Here is a 21,753-nt window from a genome sequence, read left to right on the forward strand (position 1 = left end):
GCATGTATTTGTAACATGGAGCCAAGTTTCAATTTGGAAGCTAGGTCCTATATTTCAAAATTTGAAGCTAGCTTTTGTCTGATCACATTTTATTTGTGTTTTCATTTTAAAAGGGTCACTGCCTTCGCTGAAGTGGTGAGTGGCTGTATAGATGTGGACTCAGTAGTATTATTATTGGGGCGAGCGTAGCGAGCCCTATCTTAGTGACCTCGGTAGACAATTTCTCTGTATGTACATGTATGTATGTCATGGTACGTGAGGCCTGATAGCCGGTTTTTGCACACTCGGTCCTTACCAATTTCGTGTATTCTTATTGTATTTTGCACGAGCGATAAGAAAAAGTTGCATAAAATGAATCCTGACAACAAAAGCAAACAAGAAAGGCTTCGAATAAGGAGGGATCGAGAGAGACAAGCAACAGCCCAAGAAACAGCTGAAGAGAAAGAAGTCAGGCTAGCCAAACGCAGAGAAAAGCACAGGGCACTCAAATTCAAGGTAACCATTGCACTGGATGCCAATAGAGCATCCCAGCAACTGAGACGGGACACAGAGACTCCTGAGGCTAGGCAGGCACGCCTACAGCAAATGGCTGCTTCCACCCAAACCAGCAGAGCTTCAGGTAAGTACAGGTGGCGTACAGGTGATATAAGCCAGTGTAATTTTCATTACAGATACTCCTGAGGCCAGACAGGCACGCCTACAGCAAATGGCTGCTTCAACTCAAACCAGCAGAGCCTCGGGTAAGTGCCACTTGTCAGTGGCGTTCATGATGATAAGCCAGTGTTTTTTTTCTATAGACACTCCTGAGGCACGCTTGGAACAAGACAGGCATAGGTATTCACAATAACACAGATGTGAACCACCTGTACTGCGCTCACGCTCGCCCCATGTCACCCTAGTTTAAGAATAGAGGGAGTACAACCCAAGCTAGTGTTAGCCTCTCAAAAGTAGTGGAAAACTGTTTATATTCGTATGCTACCCTCCCAGGCGCTGAGTCAGGTTGGCCGAGTGATGAAAGTGTTTCGATTCCCTCTGGAGATGTTCGAGTGGCAGTCAATGGCCGAGTGTGGACGTTCAACCCTCAGGCCATGGTTGCCTCCCCGGATGAGAACCCTCCTGAACTTCCAGGTACAGAACCCGGCCGTCATCGTGGCAGCTGCTGCAGCCGGAGATGCCAACACTCTCAGAGAGTTCCTACGCAAACATCCCACTGAGGTGAGGACACAGTGTTATGTACTCTCTCTCCCTTCTTTCAATTTTGGGGACCTTTCAACTGCCATAACTTGAATTCTGTGGATCCAATTGCAATAATTTTTTGGATTTTCCGAAAGCTTACAAAGAGACCTTTCAAATGGTGTAATCAAAGTTCATATTCCAGCAATAAAACTATTTGTCAATTTGGCCATACCATAAAATGGTCCAAGGCCGAAAAATGACAAATTAGGGCCCCAACGAAATTTTGGATTGAAACATACCATTTGAAAGGTCTCTTTGTAAGCTTTCAGAAAATCATAACATCATCAGAACAAAAGTTGTGGCTGCTGAAAGATCTTCAACTACACCACCACCAACCACGTTTAATTATTGTTTGGGAGGCTCTTTCAGCTGCCATAACTTGAATTCTGTGGATCCAATTGCAATAATTTTTTTATTTTCTGAAAGCTTAGAAAGAGACCTTTCAAATGGTATCATCAAAGTTCATATTGCAGCAATAAACTATTTGTCAATTTGACCATACCATGAATAATATAGCCCATGGTCCAAGGCCGAAAAATGACAAATTAGGCCCCCAACAAAATTTTGGATTGAAACATACCATTTGAAAGGTCTCTTTCTAAGTTTTTAGAAAATCATAAAATTTTTGACATTGGATCGACAGTATTAAAATTATGGCCGTTGAAACATCAGGCCTGTTTTTAGAGCTGTCTCAGAGGTCATAACTTGTGTCGGGGAGCATCCAGTAGCTGTTTGGTTGTATGTGGGTGGATGTCATAGTGTTTAAGTTATTCACAAACTAATACTTATTGTGTTGCCCAGGTGAACACCAAGGCAGCTGGCAAGGCGGCCATCCACTGTGCCTGTGCAGCTGGCAATGTGGACGTGCTCAAGGTCATCATGCATGGAGTTCGCCCCCAATGTGGAAGTGGGGTATGTGCATCATTCTAGCCTCTGCTGTATACACTACATGTGTGTGTGTGTATGGTGTTATACTGTGCTGGTCTGTATTTCTAATAGTGTGTGTTTCATTGCATAGGATGAAGATGGTGACAGACCACTGCATCTCTGTGCTTACAGGTGAACTGTAGCTCAAGTACTACCATTATCAGGAATGCATGGATGCCATTACCTATAGCCCAAACCACTAGGCTATAGCTTATACATTGTAGAGTGTATTATGTACTTACTATGTGTACCTCCTTACAGTAGGTGTGAAGTTCCATGGTAGTCTGAGATCACCTGCCCCCCTACTGCCACAGCTAGGGAACACAGAGAGGTGGTGAGCCAGTCTTAGATCACCTGCCCCCCTACTGCCACAGGGCACACAGAGAGGTGGTGAGCCAGTCTGAGATCACCTGCCCCCTACTGCCACAGGGCACACAGAGAGGTGGTGAACCAGTCTGAGATCACTTGCCCCTCTACTGCCACAGGGCACACTAGAGAGGTGGTGAGCCAGTCTGAGATCACCTGCCCCCTACTGCCACAGGGCACACTAGAGAGGTGGTGAGCCAGATACTGTTGAACATTGCCTCTTTTATAAACATGAACAGTGTATGCTATTAATAAGTACCCACTCTGAATTAGTCCTGCCCTTGCATCCATCAGGTGTACCCTACTCCCCTACGTACTGGCAGTGCCACCCACCACCCTCCCACAGCCTCTCTGCCAGTTGAAGTTATGGATATTGCTGGAGCCACTGGCGGTGGTAAGACCTGTCTCTGTGCTGTACCTTAATTTGTCTTAAAACTTTCTTTGTTAGGGTGACCTTTCCAGTTATGTGTTTAGATACAAGTTCTGATAAATCTCATATAATTATTAAGTGGTCTTTACATGACTGTACTTTATATGGTTGTGCATATTGCACAGAACCAACTCTGAGCAATAGTCTTATCTACTCTACTATTGTGTGTGCACTATTTAATTGACTGCTGCGGTTATTTATAGTGAGCATTCATTTTTAGAATGAAGTATCTATAGCAATGCTGACTCTGCATATTTGGTGGCGTCTTGTATGAAGTACCAACCTATTTAACAGGTTACTATAGCAACGTAATGTTGAGGCCTTACTATAAGTATTTAATACTGTGTTTCACTGTGTGTACTGATACAGAGTCTTGAGAAGGACTATCGCTGGGTTGAGCCGTGCTTTGAGGCCATGCTGACACACTGGGTGAAGCGCTCCTCTCCTCCCCCCTCCTGGTCTGCCCTTGTTAGAGCACTAGAGTCTCCCGCCATTGCTCGTGGGGACATTGCAACAACCATTAAGGTTGGCAACTATCAACTATATTACAATTGAAAGCTTTATTTTGTATAAATTGTTGCAGTACATGTTCTATCCTCTACGTTATAAACACAAGTAGCTAATATTTGATTTCTGTTTACAGACAAAAGCTACCAGCGACATCTCTCCTGATATTTGTCATCTCACTCACAGTGGTAAGCATAATTATATACATTAGTCTTTATTTGATTAACAGCAGTAAAGTCCATTATAACTGTAGCTGATCTTATCAGTACAATACAGAGTTCCCTTCAGTAATGTGTGTTTCAGTTAGTAGGCATTGCTTAGGAATAATGATAGTGTTCTGTTGTTGTCATGATTGTGTGTTCCTTCCAGAGGGACTGAGTGTGGATCATCATTTGAGGGTAGTGAGGACAGCTGCCTGGGAGGTGAGGGGAACATGGCGTCCTCTGGGAGTGCAGTTGGGTGTCAATGAGGGGACACTAGATGTGAGTGCTGTGCTGTGTGTGTACTGAACACTGTATAGCAGTAGATGACTGTGTACTAATAGCCCTGTGCTCATACAGTCGTGCATCATCAGTTAAGGAATGTGCCAGCAGGTCTGATTGGTCATAATTAGCCTGCATGTGCAAACCCATTTATTATTATTAGCCTATAAGCAATATTATCCTCATTCCTATAATCCTCTGTGTGCCTGTAGTGTCAGTGACTCTATAGCTGTAGTAGTGAAATTAGTAGTTCACATGTACACCCACACACACACACCCACACACCCACACCCACACCCACACACCCACACACACACACACACACACACACACACACGCACGCACACACTTGTGTTCAGGCCATCAAGAGAGACTATCCGAACGACTCTGATATGTGTTTCACTAAACTACTGGAGCAATGGTTGACAAGATCTACCCCCGCCCCCACACTAGGAGCACTCATCCAAGCACTTGAGTCTCCTGTCATTAGTCGTGGAGACTTTGCCCAACAAATGGAATCTAAACTAACCTAGCTTACAGTAACAGCTCCACTGTAATAAATTTATTGTACTGTGTAGCATAATAAAAGAACTCATTTTAAGGTTTATATTTGGTATAAATATTACACAGAACTCTTAGTGGATTGCTTAGTTAATGATCTTTAATTTGCCACTTTTATTGTTAATGATTATTATGTCATAATTATAGCGGTAAAAAAATGCAACATTTATGACGTATACTGCATACTAGGCTAAACATTGTCAAAGTTTCCATGATGACCAAGTTGTCATGTTTCCTTGGTAACGGGCTTGACAATTAACGTCTTCATCAGAGTGTCCATGATTACATAGATTAGAAACAGCGTGCCTATAGAGTTATGGTGGATGGGGGAAAGTGACATGGTCATATTTATAATCATGGTACACGACAATATCACATGCAGCATGGACATGCATGGGGATAATAGAACCATCATCATTATGACAAATACGTTGCTGGTACTGCATGCGTATAAATTATATACATACATGTAAAATAGCATTTTTAATTGTTTACCTTATAATAATTAATCACCCTCATGCAGTAGTCTGTAGTCTCGCGCAGCCAGCCCCGGATGTTTTCTATTTAAACGCCAGGTCGATACCAATTTTAATCAGGGGAGTGAGACTACATGTATAATAATAATACTCTGTCTACATTCCTTATACTTGCATGTATGTGAGTATACATTACCCGGCAGGTCACAAATTGTTAATTGGTTAATTCATAATGCCAAGACACAATAATGTCATCAGCTAGCTACTAAACACATACAGCTCTCAAAATGACAACTGAACGATCTACTAGTAGCTACACGATAACAATAATAAACTAGATAGCTGGCTAGATAATCACTCGCTAAAATGCTGATACTAGAGCTAATATATAGCAGACAACTCAATTGAAATGAGGTTAAGTTGAAATCGTTATCCAAAATTCATAGTCCAAATCGTTGCAGTAGGTCAGAGGGGGGCTTTAATCAGTCTTGCTTTGTGAGGGTTCAGATTTCTGTTGGGCCCAGGAAAGAAGTGTTGAACTATCAGCGTTGCTCAGGCTCCAGATACTTTGGTTCTCAAAGAGGTCATAGGTGGTGGTTGAGAGTGTGGTGTCCTCGGAGGGTGAGGTTGGGTCGGTGGTGCCACTGCTGATAGGTAGGGGGCTCATATCGGAGGTGATGTCATTACTGTAGAATGGAGCAGTGTCTGTTGACCACGTGTTGGGGCTGTCCCAGTTAGGACTGGTGCTCTGCAGAGGAGAGAGAGGGAGTATCATGATCAGAATAATATACACAGTGTATACTGTACGTCTGCTAAAACATACACACACACATATATATACCACAAGGAATGTACAGTCATAAAATATGTAAAACAATGTACAAAAAAAACAAAATAATCTCTCACCTTTCCCTCCCCAGCAGGCCAGCCAGCACTCCTAGACCTTCCTGGTGCCAGACTCTTGCTGGAGACAGAGCCCTTCTCCCCGCGAGACGAGAACTGTTGACCCGGAGCACCCACGGCCGAGACAGCAGGGAAATCAGTCACAAACTCTCCTCCTAGATCACTCTCCATGCTGTAAGTACAGCTCCTTCTTGGTCTCTCTGGCAATAGATTACTTTGACGATAGGGAATCAAGTCAGGGTCTTCCGGGGACTGCTCGCTGAAGTCTGGATTGTCCCATCCTCTCGATCCAATAGAGGAGGGGCTAACATCTGGTCCAAACTTGGCAGGGGAGGGGGCATCAATAGGATGTCTAGGTTGATCTCTTTCCATAGCAGCAATAGCTCTTTCCCGTTCAATAAGTTTCATGATGTATTGTCTCTTTCTCAAATACTGCTGGTCATATACGCCCCCCTCCTCCATGGGTGGCACCTGGAGCCTGTGTGAGTGATGGTGGTGGTCCCACGGTCCTTGTGGACGATAGCTGTACTCTCGTGCTCTCTGCATGTACAGGTGATGCATATACGCTTCCATATTCGGATGCATGTGTTGTCTGCCATGTCCGCTCTTTGGTGCCATCATTGGTGAGCGACCACGATAGTGCTCTCGACTATGACGCCCCATAGGCATCGGTGGGAAGTCCTCAGGCCCACTGTACGATTCGTCCATTGCCATTGGATTGTGGTGTTCAAGTGAGGGATAGTCACTGTACGGCATATGCGATCCCTCGGGGAAATACGGTAAAGGTGGTGAGGGGGTCATCGATTTGCCTCCTCGTAACGGATGTGGTCTCTTAAAGTACGACCCCTCAGGGTAGGGACGCATGTGGGCATCATCAGGAGTTGGTGATAAACCAGGGGGTGGTCCTCTGGGCTGGGAGCTGTGGTCGGGACCAAATTTCCTCGGATCTGCTCGTAGACTTGGGCCAGATTTTGGTGCAAAAGTTGGAGATGGATAAAATGGTTCTGCGTTCAGGGAGAGTGTAGATAGAGGCGGCTTGAACTCATTGTCGCTTGAATTATGAGAAGATTCATCTTTCTGTGGACTCAGTGGTGCTTCAATTGGTTTCGTCATTTCAGTTTCACTTTGCTCGTCTTGTTCCAGGAGTTGGTAGTCATCATCTTCCTGTCCATCGTCAGGTTTGTCACGATCGCTCTTCTGCTTCCTACGCATAATGGCCGAGTTATTGGAGAGTAAAGAAGCAGCCAGCTCGTGAGGAGAAGTGGGCAGACTCTGAGAACCGCCTTTACCAGAGTCCACACTGAGTAGAGTATGTGTCACACCATCCGTTTCAACCAAGCTATCAGAGTCCATTGGAATTACGATAACAGGTTCTTCAATCAACTCGCTCCTTATGATAGGTACAACATGCAGAGTTTGTGGCCGCTGTCTAACGTTTTCATCTGATTTCAGCTGGTGTTCGAGAAGATTGTCCTCAACTAGTTGTGTGATCTTCTCAACAACGGGTGATTTAATTTTCTCGGAAGGTTTTTTGCCAGTACTGATTTTCTTAGTACCGTAAGTGGCGGCTTGATCTGGTGTTCTTGAAAACGAGTCAGTGAACGTCTCTTTAGTTTCTTGTTTTGTGGTCTTAGTTGTACGACCAGTCTTGATGGCAGTACTGGGAACAGCTGGGGACACGAGTACCGGTATTTCATTGCCCTTGTTTGGGGATACGTCAATAATATATTGAGTTCATTCTCAGTAGTTTTGTCACATTGCACGTTGGTTTCAGTTTCAGTTTGTACCGTATCTTTAAGAGGAGGTGTGCTGTCGTTGTCAAGTTGCTCAGTGGAATTAGACGAAGAGGAATCTTCAAATGAACCAACTAGTTGCTTAGCGTCAGTTTCGTCCGTATCCTTTTCTTTCTCTCGTTCTTTGTCTCTCCCTCTCTCCTTTTTACAAGCTTTTTCCTCTTTCTTGATCTGTTGTCGAGGTTTCCTCTTTCCTTTCATCCGAACGGTACTAATCGGTGGTTCTTTCTTGTCGACCAGTTCTGTTCTTGGTGACATGACCTCTGTACTCTCGGGCGTGTCGGGAGGATGGATGGTCTGGCCAGTGTTGGGCTCCTTGGTGACAGGTGGTGGAGGCTTCTTCACTTCAGCTACCACAGTAACCACCTACACAGAGATATAACCGTAAATCAAGTATTATGTGGGGAATGGTGTATTTACATGCATGTACATGTCACTTAAAAAACAAGTACAGACCTGACAAGCGTTTGTGTATTATTTCCGATTATTATAGGAATATTAACAGCTTACGCATGTACATGTACATGTACAGTACACAGAATATACAAATTACAATGATAATTAAGTGTTCAAACATAATACGTATACAATGGCTTACACATACAGTGTGTGCAATATTAATTAAGAGACTGACCTGGCTAGGTGTTTCCACTTCCTCCGACTTGTCGGTACCCGTAGATGCCGAATCACTGTTGCTAGAAACAATGCTACTCTCCGAGACCTTCCTCTCCAGCTCCTTCCGTCCGGACGGGGGGAGGGGTGAACTATCAGGTGTTATCTTTAGAGGCTTCAATTTTCGTACGATTTTTGATTTTCTCACATTCGCTGGTGGAGAGCTCGGATTAGTTTCCGTGGGTGTTTTTGAAATGATCTCGCCTTTGGACACGGTTTTTTCGGGGATGGTTTTCTCGCTGCTACGCTTCAGTTTGGTAGGGGATGAGCAGAGTTGCGCTGGTGCACCGGTGGTTGGAGTACAAGGCTGGGTCTGCTCTCTAGCTCCAGTGTGATTGACTGTGCCTGTTCTAGGTGGGGAGATGATACTCGGCTCAGTAACAGGAGCAATGGGGATCTTGAGGGACATTCCCTTCGGCGTGGAAGTAACAGCCGTGTGTGATCTAGACGGAACAGGTTGCAATGAGGTGATAGTTTCCTGTGATGATGGTTTTCTCTCGATCTTGTTTTGTACCACACGATGTCTGAGAGTGGGTATTTCTTGAGCAGTAGTGGGGGTTACTAGCGGCTCAGGCTTAGGTTTAGATACGGGAGTGTTCTTATCGGTAGAGGGTTTAGGAGGCTCTCGAGTTACTTCAATTTTCATAGATTGACCAGTGGACTCAGACTTCTGGTTAGAACTGCACGAAAGAGAAAAACACAGAATAAAAAAAGAACAACCATATACAATTAAATGTAGGTAGCAAATAAACTTTACTTCATACAAAATAGATGCATACTTCATTGTGTAAAAACAGAGGAAAACAAGCAACTAATCGTAAGTATAAATATGGATGTACACACACGAACTCTGCACTCTGCACTCTGCACTCTGCACTGACCTTTTCTCTCCTAATTCCTGGACCTTCTTGGACAGCACATCCATAGACTTTGACAACTTCTTCAAATCGAATACTTCTCCGGAGCCTTTCGTTGCTTTCGCCTCACTTTTATAGGACACAGAACTACTGCTCCTCATTCCGAACTTGGTCTGCACGAATACTGTAGCTACAAGGCAGAGTATGACAAGCAGCCAAAACGGTACAGACAACCAGGCCAGTGTTTTCTCCCATTCGGGCCGAGGCTGTAAGGCAATACACGCCGCTAATAGTTGATGGGGGAGGATGGCTAGTAGAGGGTAGAGGAACTCGTTGCCAGTGGAGGTTTGTAATCGTAGAGTGGTGGAGACTTGGGTCAGTGTGTAATCTGGAGTGAACCTGCACGTATGGATGATAAGATTTGTAATACACTGTTGCAAGATACGTACTGTACATCAGTATACTGTATAGCGGGTAATTTTCGTTGGTGAAAATTTGTGTATGAATTCTACCCATTTAAATAGTTCGTACAGCTCAGAATAGTGATGTTGAACCTATTGCGATAGAATTTCGTAGTTTTAATTTTCGTATCATACTCTTCAATACGAAATATAAGAAAATTTAAACCATACGAAAATAACCTGCTATACGGTATATACATGTAATTATACTGTGATACACACTGTACATATACACACACTGATAGAACTCGCTGAAGGGATTCTGACTTACGTTATTTCAATTTTCTTTGATCGGTTTGGTTTAATGGTGATGTCCTTGTTACAGTTAGAGATAACGAAGCCTCTCCCCTCACAACTGCCACCCTCCAGTCCGATGATACGCAATGTGATGGAGGTGGAGCCAGAGTTATGCATTCTAAAGGTCTTGGTGAGCTTGAGGGGATCTGTTAGCGGGTCCACAACAGTACCAGCTGTGTGTGTGTGTGGGGGGGTTAGGAGTGTGTGTACAGGCACGCTATGGCAGTAAATGTAGTTACAGCATCTGTCTGTATGTAACACACAACACATAACTTATTGAGAGGCATGGAAATAATACGTACATTTTAAAACGAACAATAATTACGGAAAATGTTAAGTCTCTAATGGTGCCTAATAGCTGGGTGTGTGTGTGTGTGTGTGTGTGTGTGTGTGTGTGTGTGTGTGTGTGTGTCCATGCTTGACCTACCTAGACAGTTCTCCATGACAGAGTTGGGGAACTCAAACATGAGAGGTTCAGTGCCGGGATGGACACTGTCGATAGCAAATGAACCCTGAACCCCACTCCCCTGCACAATGACGTAATCAAACACAGTCAAGTTGTTTCTCAACAAAAGCAGCGTATTCAACTCCTGGTCTACTTTAGGACTGAAAGCAACCGCCATTTCAAACAGTTTGCTGTGTGGAGGCAGTAACGTTGTGGCCAGGGCTGTCTCAGGTGATGCACTAGATACAAAACTGAAGGAATTTGACAAATGAGAAAAGTTGAGATTTCGTAGTCGTGGGTCGAATCGGTCCAATAGAGAGTCGATGATGGTTTGCGGGTGAGTATAGTAACTGAGGAAAACTGGCTGAACCAGTAGGGGCACGTCTGACGGGTTCGTTATGCGGAGACGGTGAATCTATAGCAAAAGAACGAGTGTGGTAGGTAACTAAAGAGTGTGATAGGTAACCAATGAGTGCGGTAGGGAACTAATGAGTGTGGTAGTAAACCAATGAGTGGGGTAGGCAACTAATCACTACATACTGTATATAATGTACAGTGGTGTACGGAGTGTACTAGCCTTGGGTGAGATGACATGCTATCAAATACTGTGAGAGTGAACACTCACTTCTGCTGCCTAACTCACATCTACAGGCACTCGTACCTCTCCACCTCCAACAGAGCTCACTACAATACTGGCATTGAAACTGCAAGAGAGAGAGAGAGAAAGGTTGAACCATTTGCTTATGGCATCCCCAACAAGTACATTTATAAAAATAATTATAGGCTGGCTATGAGCAATTGTAACAATCAGTGCCACCTGACTTACATTGTACCTACGTACAGTATCCATATAGAAATTGATTAAAGCAGCTAAAACCAGTGCTCTAAAATGCTAAACCGAAAAATATACTGGGGCTGTATATGCATGATTGTAGGCACACACACACATTGAACTGTAAGTCAGGTGAGGCTTACACTGTGCGTCCATCGTCCACCAGGCCCCTCCAGGAGGCCCACAGAGTGGTGAGCAGTTGTAGCTCTCGAGACAGGTCCTGGGGGGCTGAGTTAGAGGACCACAACCCCAGGGAGCTGGCCGGCTTTTTCAGATATACAGTGTCCCCCAGTAGGGGGTCAATCACAACAGAGCCAATCTGTGTGTGTGTGTGTGTGTGGGGGGGGGGGAGGTGGTATGGTGAGTGTGTGAGTGTGTGGGGGGAGGGGGGTATGGTGAGTGTGTGAGTGTGTGGGGGGAGGGGGGTATGGTGAGTGTGTGTGTGTTAAGTGTGTACACAGCATGCACACGGGTCCCCAATGAACGGTTTGTGTACAAAGCAACCCCTCGACAAAGGCCACCTCGGTTTACTGACCAAAAACATGCTCCCCAAAAGTGTCGTTATAAAAAGAGGTTCCGTAATAGTACGTTCACAGTAACAATACGGTTCCGATTTATAATTACCTCAACTTTTTCCGTTGGTCTCAGTCGTGGCAAACCATCCACACCCTCTTCAAAGTATACCCGGGGGTCATCAAGGTCAGAGTTCACAGAGGTCACGTCGACAGCTTTATGAAACAAATTCCATGCACTCAATCCGACCCTTGCCCTCAGGTAGGGGAAAATCCCCTTGAAACTAATTGCCCCAGGGCTCACTTTCAATCTACTCTCGGCCGTCTTGAAATAAACAGGAACGTGTAGAACTTTATCGAACGATGTGCTGACGATGACTTCCCCGCTGTAGGTACTGATGGTGTTTGGATTAGACACAGTCACGGTGAATTGGGCGCTGTGTTCAGGTTCGAGGGTGTGAGGGGGGTGGAGTGGGCGGGAGGGTGGGGGGTGCCATTAGTGGTGGGGTGTACGGAGGACAGTTGGACACTCGTAAACGGGAGATTGGCACTCACAGAGTAGGAAATGATGGATATCTGCAGAGACAAACTAACGTATCAGCAGGCCATAATTATGAATTTGTACGAACACTGTATGTGTACGTGTAACAGAAACACTATTAAGAGTCGTTGTAAGGATTATAACGTGGTTCCATGTACATCATAAATAGTCAGTTCGAGCAGCTGTGGATATGTGCAAACAACTTGTACATACGTATCAAGTATAATTAAGGCAGATGACAGTAGCATTACATTGAGAGGACTATTGCAACAAGGAGCACTTACTTGCACAGGGTTGATGTTGTGCAGTGTGAAGGTCTTGGAGACAGTGTCCTGCTGAGAGAGCACTCCAAATTGCAAACTCCAGAGAATCCTCATCACTGTTCTCCAACGAGTATACTGCAACCAATTAACCAACTATCAATGATGTTGTATATACATTGTAGATGTACATCTTTCAACAGCCATTAACTTAAGTATCGTTGATCCAATGTCAACAATTTTATGATTTTCTGAAAGAGACCTTTCAAATGATGTATTTCATAATTCAATCCAAAATTTGGTTGAGGTCCGTGTACATACAGGAAATGACCTCATAATATTATTATGGTCTGTCTCTTTCTTTGCAACCTCCCCTGGCAGAGTCTGCAGGAGGGCTGGACAGTGACGACATTGGACTGCATCTCAAGATCCTGATCCTGTACGTCCCTCCTCGAGCTAGAACCCGGCCGTCGCCGTCAACGTGCTGCAGCCGGAGATGCCAACACTCTCAGAGAGTTCCTACGCAAACATCCCACAGAGGTGAGAATCTAGGACACAGTGTTATGTACTCTCTCTCCCTATCTTTCAATTTTGGGGACTCTTTCAGCTGCCATAACTTGAATTCCGTGGATCCAATTTTCAATGATTTTTTTGATTTTCCGAAAAGCTTAGAAAGTCAAATGTTTCATAATAATTATTCCAGCAATAAAACTATATGTCAATTTGGTTATACGTGGATAATAAATAGCCCATGGTCCAAGGCGGAAAAATGACAAATTAGGGTCCCAACAAAATGTTGGATTGAAACACACCATTTGAAAGGTATCTTTGTAAGCTTTCATGAAATTTTTGAAATTGGATCATCGGAACAAAAGTTATAGCTGCTGAAAGATCTTCAGCTACACCACCACCAACCCCGTTTAAATTGTTTGGGAGACTCTTTCAGCTGCCATAACTTGTATTCCGTGGATCCAATTGCAATAATTTTTTGATTTTCTGAAAGCTTACAAAGAGACCTTTCAAATGGTGTAATCAAAGTTCATATTCCAGCAATAAAACTATTTGTCAATTTGGCCATACCATGAATTATGGTCCAAGGCCGAAAAATGACAAATTAGGGCCCCAACGAAATTTCGGATTGAAACACACCATTTGAAAGGTCTCTTTCTAAGCTTTTAGAAAATCATACAATTTTTGACATTGGATCAACGGTATTAAAATTACGGCCGTCGAAAAATCAGGTCTGTTTTTAGAGCTGTCTTTCAGAAGTCGTAACTTGTGTTGGGAGCATCCTATATCCAGTAGCTGTTTGGTAGTATGTGGGTGGATGTCACAATGTTTAAGTTATTCAAAAACTAATACCTTATGATGTGATTTGTGTTGCCCAGGTGAACACCAAGGCAGCTGGCAAGGCGGCCATCCACTGTGCCTGTGCAGCTGGCAATGTGGACGTGCTCAAGGTCATCATGGAGTTCGCCCCCAATGTGGAAGTGGGGGTATGTGCATCATTCTAGCCTCTGCTGTATACACTACATGTGTGTGTGTGGATGGTGTTATATTGTGCTGGTCTGTATTTCTAAATAGTGTGTGTTTCATTGCATAGGATGAAGACGGTGACAGACCACTGCATCTCTGTGCTTACAGGTGAACTGTAGCTCTACCATTATCAGGAATGCCATTACCTAAATTAATGGCTGGCCCAGTTTTATCTTGTACGCCATTAATTGATATTATTTGTCCGTATAGTGATGAAGATGAAGCCACGACCATTCTTATCGATGCTGGAGCTGATGTCAACTCTAAGAATTCTAAGGGGGCGTCCCCTCTCATCATAGCAGCTGTCAAGGGCCACTACAGTGTGCTGAGGAAGCCAGCTAACCATCCCAACATCAAGCTCCATGAGCAGGTGAGGCAGAGCATGCAGTAAGATATGATATGTGGGAGAAGACTGGGCAGTCTAAATCATGGCAGCTGATTATCTACTACCCTCCTAATATCACCTCCCCACCCACACGCCCACACCACACACACACACCACACGCCCACACACACACACCACACACACACACCACGCCCACACACATTGGATTCCGATGGAGACACTGCACTTCACTGCGCCGTCCTCGCTCAGAAGAATGAGAGTGTGACGATCCTATTGGACGCTGGAGCAGACCCCACCCTCCTCAACTTCAGACTATTCACACCAATCCACGAGGCTGCTCGTATTGGGTTCTTACCGTGAGTACTTGATCATGTGACATGGCAGGTCCCGTCAATTGTGTATATATAACATGGAGTACGAAAATAAAAGTTGTGTTTTGTAGCTGGCTTTAATATAATTATGTCTATAGATATGACTGTGTACGTTTTTGTTTTAACAGGAGTGCATTCCTTGTTTTAAGATTAGACTCAAATTATGGTCTCTCAAAGTTAGCTCCGAAAACAGTAAAATGATCATATCAAGGCCCTAGTATACACTGCATGTATAATCCATACTCTTATCCCCCCTGCAGAGCTGTGGAGCACTTCAACCGTCGGTTTGTGGAGCACATCAACCTGTTCAAGGACGACGGGTACACTCCCCTCCACCTGGCAGCACTTAATGATCACCTGGACGTTATCACTGCCTTCGCTGAAGTGGTGAGTGGCTGGCTGTAGATATGGTCTTACATGTACATGTAGTACTATAGTATTGTCACAATTGTTAGGAATGGGAAGTTCAAAACTTAGTTGAAAGCCTTTATATTGCACAGATAATTATGTGACAATTTTAAGTTATTATACAGTGGCCTTTGTTGAGGAGTTGTTAAAATCTACATTATATAATTATTAATTTGGGACCTTGTGCCTGGCTTTTATTGCAGTTTAACTTTCTTCAGAGGTAGCCATTATATAATCTGACCTCTCCCCCACAGGTGCAGTGTGACCTCAATGCTAAGACCAACCAAGGTCAGACAGCACTCCATCTTGCTGTCCACCAAGGTCACGCTCGTATCATCGAGAGACTGGTGGGGTTCGGGGTAGACATGAATATTCTAGACAGTGATGGAGACACAGCTCTTCACATGGCCGTGGTCAAGGAGACAGTGGACAACCTCACACAAGAGACTCCTCAACTCAAGAAGGTAGGCTAGTAGGAATGCTAAAAGTTGTGGCTGTTCAAAGATGCTCTAGTTAACGCAGGGCCTTAGAGTCCTAGAGTTAGCTCTGTAACTAAGTTCTGATAATCCAAATTCAACGATTTTATGATTTTCTGAAAGCTTAGAAATAGCTCTTTCAGATGGTATGCTCAAATCCCAAATTGGGAACTGGCCATAATTTTCTATTTTTGGGAAGATACCATGGTATTTTGTCAAAATCAAGCCCAAATTAGACCTTTGATTTTAACACATCATCTGAAACGCCTCTCTCTAAGCTTTAAAAAAATCGTAAAATTAATGTGATCGGACCATCGGAACTAAAGTTATAGCCGTTCAAACATATTCAAATTGAACGCTGTGTTGCATTATTACATGTATTTACCCATCATGTGTACACTGTGCTTAGATTGCACTGTGAACATACACGTATGCCCCTCCCCCTCTACCAGGTGAAAGACAGGTTGCCTGGTCAGCAGCTGAAGGCGGTTATTCCGTGCTTCCTAGTACAAGAAGGTTCAGAGATGTTCAAGACTAACAAGAAGGGTCGAAATCCATTGGAGGTTTGCTCACCTGACGTAGCAACCATCGTCATGGGCTTCGACAAGGACGGGTGAGCTGGGGACACAATTATATATAGCCACTTCATTGTAATTTCACTGAATTTATTCTATCCATTTTAAGACCTAAAATGCACTGTTGTTGGTAGCAAAAGCTCGTTATAATTGCTAAATTTAACAGCAGTCCAAGGAAGTAGATAGCACAGCTGCAGCTAGTTGTGTACTAGGGTATGTACTAGCATACCTGTATAATGTTGTTGCTACTGTATAGATTTTGATTTTTAGTTATGTGTACTGAACTGCCTCCTTGCAGTGGTGGTGTGAAGTTCCATGGTAGTCTGAAATCACCTGCTCCCCCAGTGGTGGTTCAGGGCACACAGAGAGGACCTTTGGTGAGCCAGATACTGTTGCCTCTTTGATATACTAGCTTTATAAACAGTACATGCTGTTAACTGTTTCCACTCTGAATTAGTCCTGCCCTTGCATCCATCAGGTGTACCCTACTCCCCTGCGTACTGGCAGTGCCACCCACCACCCACCCACAGCCTCTCTGCCAGTTGGAGTTATGGACACTGCTGGAGCCACTGGAGGTGGTAAGACCTTGTATTTTTATGCTGTACCCTCCCCCATTGTCTTAAAACTTTCTTTGTTAGGTCACCTTTGTTAGGGTGACCTTTCCAACTATGTGTTCAGATACAAGTTCTGTAAGTCTGTATTTAAAGTGGTCTTTACATGACTGTACTTTATATGGTTGTGCATATTGCACAGAACCAACTCTAAGCAATAGTCTGTTCTGTTCTTATCTGAATTGTATATCCATACCACCCCCCTCCAGGTAGTGTGGGTGTGGCCATTGAGCCGTGCTTCCTGTGTGAGGCTCCAGTGGACGTCAAGTTTGAGCCATGTGGTCACGCTGTCATGTGTGCAGAATGTGCACAGAGAGCCAAGAAATGCCCCACTTGCAAAGTGAGTACTAAGTACATAGCTACAATTTGCTTTATTTATATCCTAAACAACTTCCCAGATACAGTACTTCTCAAGTTGCATATGTTGAATTTTATGGTTCTTCCTTACACAGGCTGCAGTCAAGACTATCTCCAAGCTGTCCAAGGTTTGTATGATGTGTAATGAAGAGGAGGCCACAGCCACTGTCAAGCCATGTGATCACACCTTCTGTCCAGGTACTGGTACTTAATGATAGGTACATGTATCACTCAGAAACAGCCTCTCTGTGTATTATATAAGCCCCCACTATCCTCCACAGTCTCACCTTTCTTTCATATGTACTAGCTTTCATTTACTGTCTTCTCCCTCTCTCACTGTATAGAATGTGCCCGGAGGATGAAGACATGCTTCGAGTGTCCAGTGCTTATTACTGCAAAAGAGGGACTACGTACGTAAACTGCATTACAAGTTTACACAAGCTGTGTTGCTTAATTAGATAACCTCTATAACTGTATAGTACATGTACTTAGCAATATTGTGATTTTGTGTCAAATAATACCTCCCCCCCCTCCACACACACACACATACACATACATCCACCCACCCACCCACACACACACACACAGCCCCCGTCTCGGCCACCAGTGTCCATCCGCTGGCCAGCCCTGACTCTGAATCTAATTGTCCTATTTGTCTGACAGAGCCTAAGAACACGGCCTTCCTCTGTGGACACCAGACATGCTGGGACTGTGCACAGAAGGTCGACCATTGCCCAGTGTGCAGGAAGTTTGTGACTCATAGAATTCAGTTGTTCCAGTGACAATTTAGTATTTGTTTCGTTTCTTTCTTTTCTGACTTTAGCAGACTGTTTTGATTTTATGGGCTCCGTTTTAATTGGTTTGTACACGTGCAGTGAACATTAGACAACTTTTGTGTGTAGTGTTAATTGTTGTTTCGTTATTTATGTCAATTATTAGTTACCATGTTTAATTGTATATATACTCTTTTGATAACGTTTGATAACGTAATTACATGAACAAAATTAAGTTAAACATTCTATATTGCATTATCTAGCTATAGCCATAATTAATCCATATCCAGTAGACACATGCTCACATCCACAGACAGTCAGACAGAGGGGCACTTCCCGAACCAATCCATCATGTGACCATGCAGCACGCTCACAATGCATGACCATATCATGATCACATGATAGACAGCAGTTAGAGTTCCCTGTACGTAAAGAATGCATGCCAGGGAGACAATCATTAATTAGGGAATTAGAGATGGCTATAATTATAAGTGTCCATTATGCACACCTCTACACTAATATTGCACTGCCACCAATTATCCATAGAATCAGCTATACCATAAAGCCTGAGGCAGAAGAAGACATAAGAACCATGAATGAGTGTGCTTCACCTCTATAAATTTGTAATTTGGAGCTGTAGAGGTGCTTATGTTGACAGAGATACTTGTATTATAGGGCTGTGCCAAAGACATACTTCCTGGCGTGTAAATCAGCCACCATCCATATGGTTGTTAGTGAGAAGATTATGAATAATAGACACAGTGAATTGTGTCCCTCGTCAGGAGTGCACTCTTGCCCTCATGCATTTACATTATTAAGACAAGGAGTCAAAGACATTTTAAGTATTATAGTAATTAATTAAATTCCTTAAAACGTGCTGGTCTAGACCTAACAAGTCTTGTACTATTTACATGAACACCAGTGCAGTGCAGTAGCCAGGTGTGACCTCTAGATCTAGCTATATAGAGCTTGTAGGAAATTCCTTACATTTGCAAAGCACCATACACCATAATTATCATGACTGTCTGCATGACTGTACAGATCTAAAGAAGTACAGGGTCCACTGACATTTATCATACATACCATATTGCTAGACTTCCATGACTGGAACTTTCTGGTAGCTATCATCCTCAATGCAGTAATGCTTGTTGTCTGGCATGGCCACATTGAGATATATTCAACAGAGGAGACCTCAAAACTGAGCTGTACTGTCCAAGTAGTCAGTCTATACTTGCACATCTGCAGGGAATCAAACCAACTCATAAGTTAGTATGTATATTGTATATCTTGATACAGCAAAGAATAGATTGGAATTTGAATTTGAATTTGAATGAGAACACAAACAAAAACACAGAATAACTTAGCATGGCAGTGCATGCTTACACAGTACAGTAAGGCATACTATTATGTGATGGATGGAGCACAAGTGAGGATAATTAGAAGTCAAAAGGGGAAGAGTTACAGAGCAGTAGTCTGAGTAGACCAGCAGCTTTCCAGATTGCAAGGATTGTAATCTATTGCAGGATGTAAAATTAACATCCGGTCATTGCGTGGGCGAAAGGGGAGGGTCTATGCGGCGCTGCAGCACTTGGATTCTTCAGTCTAACGGCTTGGAGGTTAGGAGTGAAGAAATTTGACAAGGGAGTTCATCAAACTATCAGCTATCATCAACTATCATCAGTTATCAACAACTATCAAGCTCAATGGCCTCTGCACCTCTGGTTACGCCGCCGGCAGCACCACCACCAAGACTGCCGAAGACCCAGCTGCACTACGGGTCAACCAACAATCCAGTGAGTTTTGCATGATAGATCTATAGATGTTCTGTTCTAGCTAGATCTCTATGCAGTAAGGATGCATGCATGTTCTAGCTATGCTCTAGCTATGCCAGCACAATCAAAAAATTATGGTTATTGTGCAGCCGATAACGAAGAAGCACATAGTGAGCGTTCTCCGGTTCGGGAAGAGGAGTTGGGCCACAGACAAGTTCTTGTGCCCACAATGCTATCTGCAGCCGAGTGGTCCGGTCACCGTAAGTCTAAATGCAGTATTACTCTATAGCTGCAGCCTAAGTCGATTTAATATGCTCCTGAAATTATCACGGCTACACAATTATTTTTTTAAGCTTGCAATTCATTTCCACCCCACAGACTGAGTTCTGGTGGAAGGGTGAAGCTCATCTTGGTGTCGGGGACCACTCTATGCGCGAGGCTACATGCTACATCGAACATCTGCAGTTTGATCATCGTAAGTAAAATTATGCAACTTTCATTGTCGTAGTATTTAGTTCCCATGCTTTCAGATTGATTTTAATGATATTCATGGGTTTTCCCGGGGAAATTTTTCGATTTTACTTTGCGAAATTTTATCGCATATAATATGTAGCTTGGACAGCATAATTCATTAATTAGCTCATTAAGTACTTTATAACAATAATTTTATATTGCTCCATTTCTTATTTTACAGACACCGGCGTTTCCAGTCCAACAGTGCTATTTCTTGACCACCAACTGAGAGATTTGGCCTATGCCCAGTGGCAAAGGGCTGTAAGGTTTCCCCCCATTGTTGCACGGGGGCCACCAGGGCCACCAGGTGTTGATGGTTTGGATGGGATTGATGGCGTGGATGGTGTGGATGGTAGGCCAGGGGTAGACGGTGTGAATGGTGTGGATGGTAGGCCAGGGGTAGACGGGGTGAATGGTGTGGATGGTGGGCCAGGGGTAGATGGTGTGAATGGTGTGGATGGTAGGCCAGGTGTGGACGGTGTGGATGGTAGGCCAGGGGTAGACGGTGTGAATGGTGTAGATGGACAACGTGGAGAGAGAGGAGAGAGGGGAGAGAGAGGACAAGGATTGGACACCAGAATGATAGAATCATTAATGGCACAAAATGTAAGTTGAATACATGCATGCATGCATGTGTATGTACTGAAAGTTCCTTACAATAAGGAGAAATTCCTTACAAATAAATTAATTTTATTGTGTATTACAATCATTGATTATTTTTTCACCGTGTCCTTTTCTTGCAGAGAGCGTTAACAAAAGTCGTTCATCTACTCGCGGGACTACTCCCTCAACCTCTGCCACCAAACGTTGAGGAGGCTTTGAGGCTGACGACGGCTAGTGCTATGGAGGGGGCCGAAAATCCTAGATCAACTGTCGTCACCACCCCCCCTCGTGGCCTTGTCGTCACCACCCCTCGTGGCCCTGTCGTCACCACCCCAAGTGGCCCTGTCGTCACCACCCCTCGTGGCCCTGTCGTCACCACCCCTCGTGGCCCTGTCGTCACCACCCCAAGTGGCCCTGTCGTCACCACCCCTCGTGGCCCTGTCGTCACCACCCCAAGTGGCCCTGTCGTCACCACCCCTCGTGGCCCTGTCGTCACCACCCCTCGCGGCCCTGTCGTCACCACCCCTCGCGGCCCTGTCGTCACCACCCCTCGCGGCCCTGTCGTCACCACCCCTCGCGGCCCTGTCGTCACCACCCCTCGCGGCCCTGTCGTCACCACCCCGAGTGGCTCATGGTCCAACGTTGGACCGTCTGCTAGTTCATCACGTAAACGAAAGAGATCACCCGCAACAATGAATTTACATTACGACTATAAAAAAAGGTAAGCGATTTCATGTGAAGAGTACTACAACAAATGTCTAAAAGGCCATGCATGCACTTCATATTTTGTGCATCTTATAATACTTGTGTAAATTTCATCTCTTTCTCTTTCATACTTGCAGGAAAAATTTTGA

At 44.2% G+C, this 21,753-nt stretch overlaps 4 protein-coding genes across 6 annotated transcripts; 2 read left to right on the plus strand and 2 right to left on the minus strand.

Moving 5' to 3' along the window:
- The first annotated feature begins 226 nt into the window (after positions 1 to 226).
- LOC135334139 (E3 ubiquitin-protein ligase mind-bomb-like) lies at positions 227 to 18,229 on the plus strand. 3 transcript variants are annotated; one of them, XM_064529207.1, is made up of 17 exons: positions 227 to 619; positions 672 to 740; positions 798 to 834; positions 988 to 1,215; positions 13,947 to 14,054; positions 14,162 to 14,202; positions 14,305 to 14,463; positions 14,644 to 14,796; positions 15,072 to 15,198; positions 15,474 to 15,683; positions 16,148 to 16,308; positions 16,569 to 16,647; positions 16,749 to 16,848; positions 17,091 to 17,221; positions 17,334 to 17,436; positions 17,583 to 17,648; positions 17,827 to 18,228. In XM_064529207.1, exons 4-17 carry the CDS (start codon positions 1,012 to 1,014, stop codon positions 18,018 to 18,020), a joined length of 1,836 nt encoding a protein of 611 aa, XP_064385277.1. In that variant the 5' UTR covers positions 227 to 619; positions 672 to 740; positions 798 to 834; positions 988 to 1,011; the 3' UTR covers positions 18,021 to 18,228. The 3 variants fall into 3 exon arrangements, with proteins under 3 accessions (XP_064385277.1, XP_064385276.1, XP_064385278.1); XM_064529206.1 differs by lacking the exons at positions 13,947 to 14,054; positions 14,162 to 14,202 and adding exons at positions 2,038 to 2,148; positions 2,255 to 2,295 and having other exon boundaries at positions 229 to 619; positions 17,827 to 18,227; XM_064529208.1 differs by lacking the exons at positions 227 to 619; positions 672 to 740; positions 798 to 834; positions 988 to 1,215 and adding an exon at positions 12,994 to 13,098 and having other exon boundaries at positions 17,827 to 18,229.
- LOC135334144 (atrophin-1-like) lies at positions 5,216 to 7,241 on the minus strand. Its single transcript, XM_064529213.1, has 2 exons — positions 5,892 to 7,241; positions 5,216 to 5,733 (listed from the first exon to the last, which is right to left on the minus strand). Exons 1-2 carry the CDS (start codon positions 7,239 to 7,241, stop codon positions 5,464 to 5,466), a joined length of 1,620 nt encoding a protein of 539 aa, XP_064385283.1. The 3' UTR covers positions 5,216 to 5,463.
- LOC135334130 (transmembrane protein 131-like) lies at positions 7,279 to 10,843 on the minus strand. The gene is made up of 5 exons (XM_064529197.1): positions 10,396 to 10,843; positions 9,943 to 10,141; positions 9,235 to 9,609; positions 8,316 to 9,033; positions 7,279 to 8,047 (listed from the first exon to the last, which is right to left on the minus strand). Exons 1-5 carry the CDS (start codon positions 10,589 to 10,591, stop codon positions 7,367 to 7,369), a joined length of 2,169 nt encoding a protein of 722 aa, XP_064385267.1. The 5' UTR covers positions 10,592 to 10,843; the 3' UTR covers positions 7,279 to 7,366.
- A 1,370-nt stretch (positions 18,230 to 19,599) lies between the features above and the next one.
- Positions 19,600 to 21,753, plus strand: LOC135333161 (collagen alpha-1(XII) chain-like). The gene is made up of 6 exons (XM_064528074.1): positions 19,600 to 19,804; positions 19,933 to 20,043; positions 20,162 to 20,258; positions 20,478 to 20,902; positions 21,040 to 21,267; positions 21,742 to 21,753. The coding sequence occupies exons 1-6, from the start codon at positions 19,715 to 19,717 to the stop codon at positions 21,751 to 21,753; spliced, it is 963 nt and encodes a 320-aa protein (XP_064384144.1). The 5' UTR covers positions 19,600 to 19,714.

Source organism: Halichondria panicea, chromosome 3 (assembly GCF_963675165.1).
Source record: "Halichondria panicea chromosome 3, odHalPani1.1, whole genome shotgun sequence".
In the NCBI taxonomy this organism is placed as follows: domain Eukaryota; kingdom Metazoa; phylum Porifera; class Demospongiae; order Suberitida; family Halichondriidae; genus Halichondria; species Halichondria panicea.

What these genes read in the sequence shown, in the direction of transcription:
- LOC135334139 (XM_064529206.1), top strand. Translation starts at nt 1,012, where the DNA reads ATGAAAGTGTTTCGATTCCCTCTGGAGATGTTCGAGTGGCAGTCAATG. An exon ending in TACGCAAACATCCCACTGAG is followed by an intron (nt 1,216 to 2,037) that starts GTGAGGACACAG and finishes TGTGTTGCCCAG; the next exon opens with GTGAACACCAAGGCAGCTGG. An exon ending in TACTGCAAAAGAGGGACTAC is followed by an intron (nt 17,649 to 17,826) that starts GTACGTAAACTG and finishes ACACACACACAG; the next exon opens with CCCCCGTCTCGGCCACCAGT.
- LOC135334144 (XM_064529213.1), bottom strand. Translation starts at nt 7,241, where the DNA reads ATGGACTCTGATAGCTTGGTTGAAACGGATGGTGTGACACATACTCTA. An exon ending in GGCCTGCTGGGGAGGGAAAG is followed by an intron (nt 5,734 to 5,891) that starts GTGAGAGATTAT and finishes TCTCCTCTGCAG; the next exon opens with AGCACCAGTCCTAACTGGGA.
- LOC135334130 (XM_064529197.1), bottom strand. Translation starts at nt 10,591, where the DNA reads ATGGCGGTTGCTTTCAGTCCTAAAGTAGACCAGGAGTTGAATACGCTG. An exon ending in TCAAAGAAAATTGAAATAAC is followed by an intron (nt 9,610 to 9,942) that starts GTAAGTCAGAAT and finishes CCATACGTGCAG; the next exon opens with GTTCACTCCAGATTACACAC. An exon ending in CAGGAATTAGGAGAGAAAAG is followed by an intron (nt 9,034 to 9,234) that starts GTCAGTGCAGAG and finishes TCTTTCGTGCAG; the next exon opens with TTCTAACCAGAAGTCTGAGT.
- LOC135333161 (XM_064528074.1), top strand. Translation starts at nt 19,715, where the DNA reads ATGGCCTCTGCACCTCTGGTTACGCCGCCGGCAGCACCACCACCAAGA. An exon ending in ACGGGTCAACCAACAATCCA is followed by an intron (nt 19,805 to 19,932) that starts GTGAGTTTTGCA and finishes GTTATTGTGCAG; the next exon opens with CCGATAACGAAGAAGCACAT. An exon ending in AGCCGAGTGGTCCGGTCACC is followed by an intron (nt 20,044 to 20,161) that starts GTAAGTCTAAAT and finishes TCCACCCCACAG; the next exon opens with ACTGAGTTCTGGTGGAAGGG.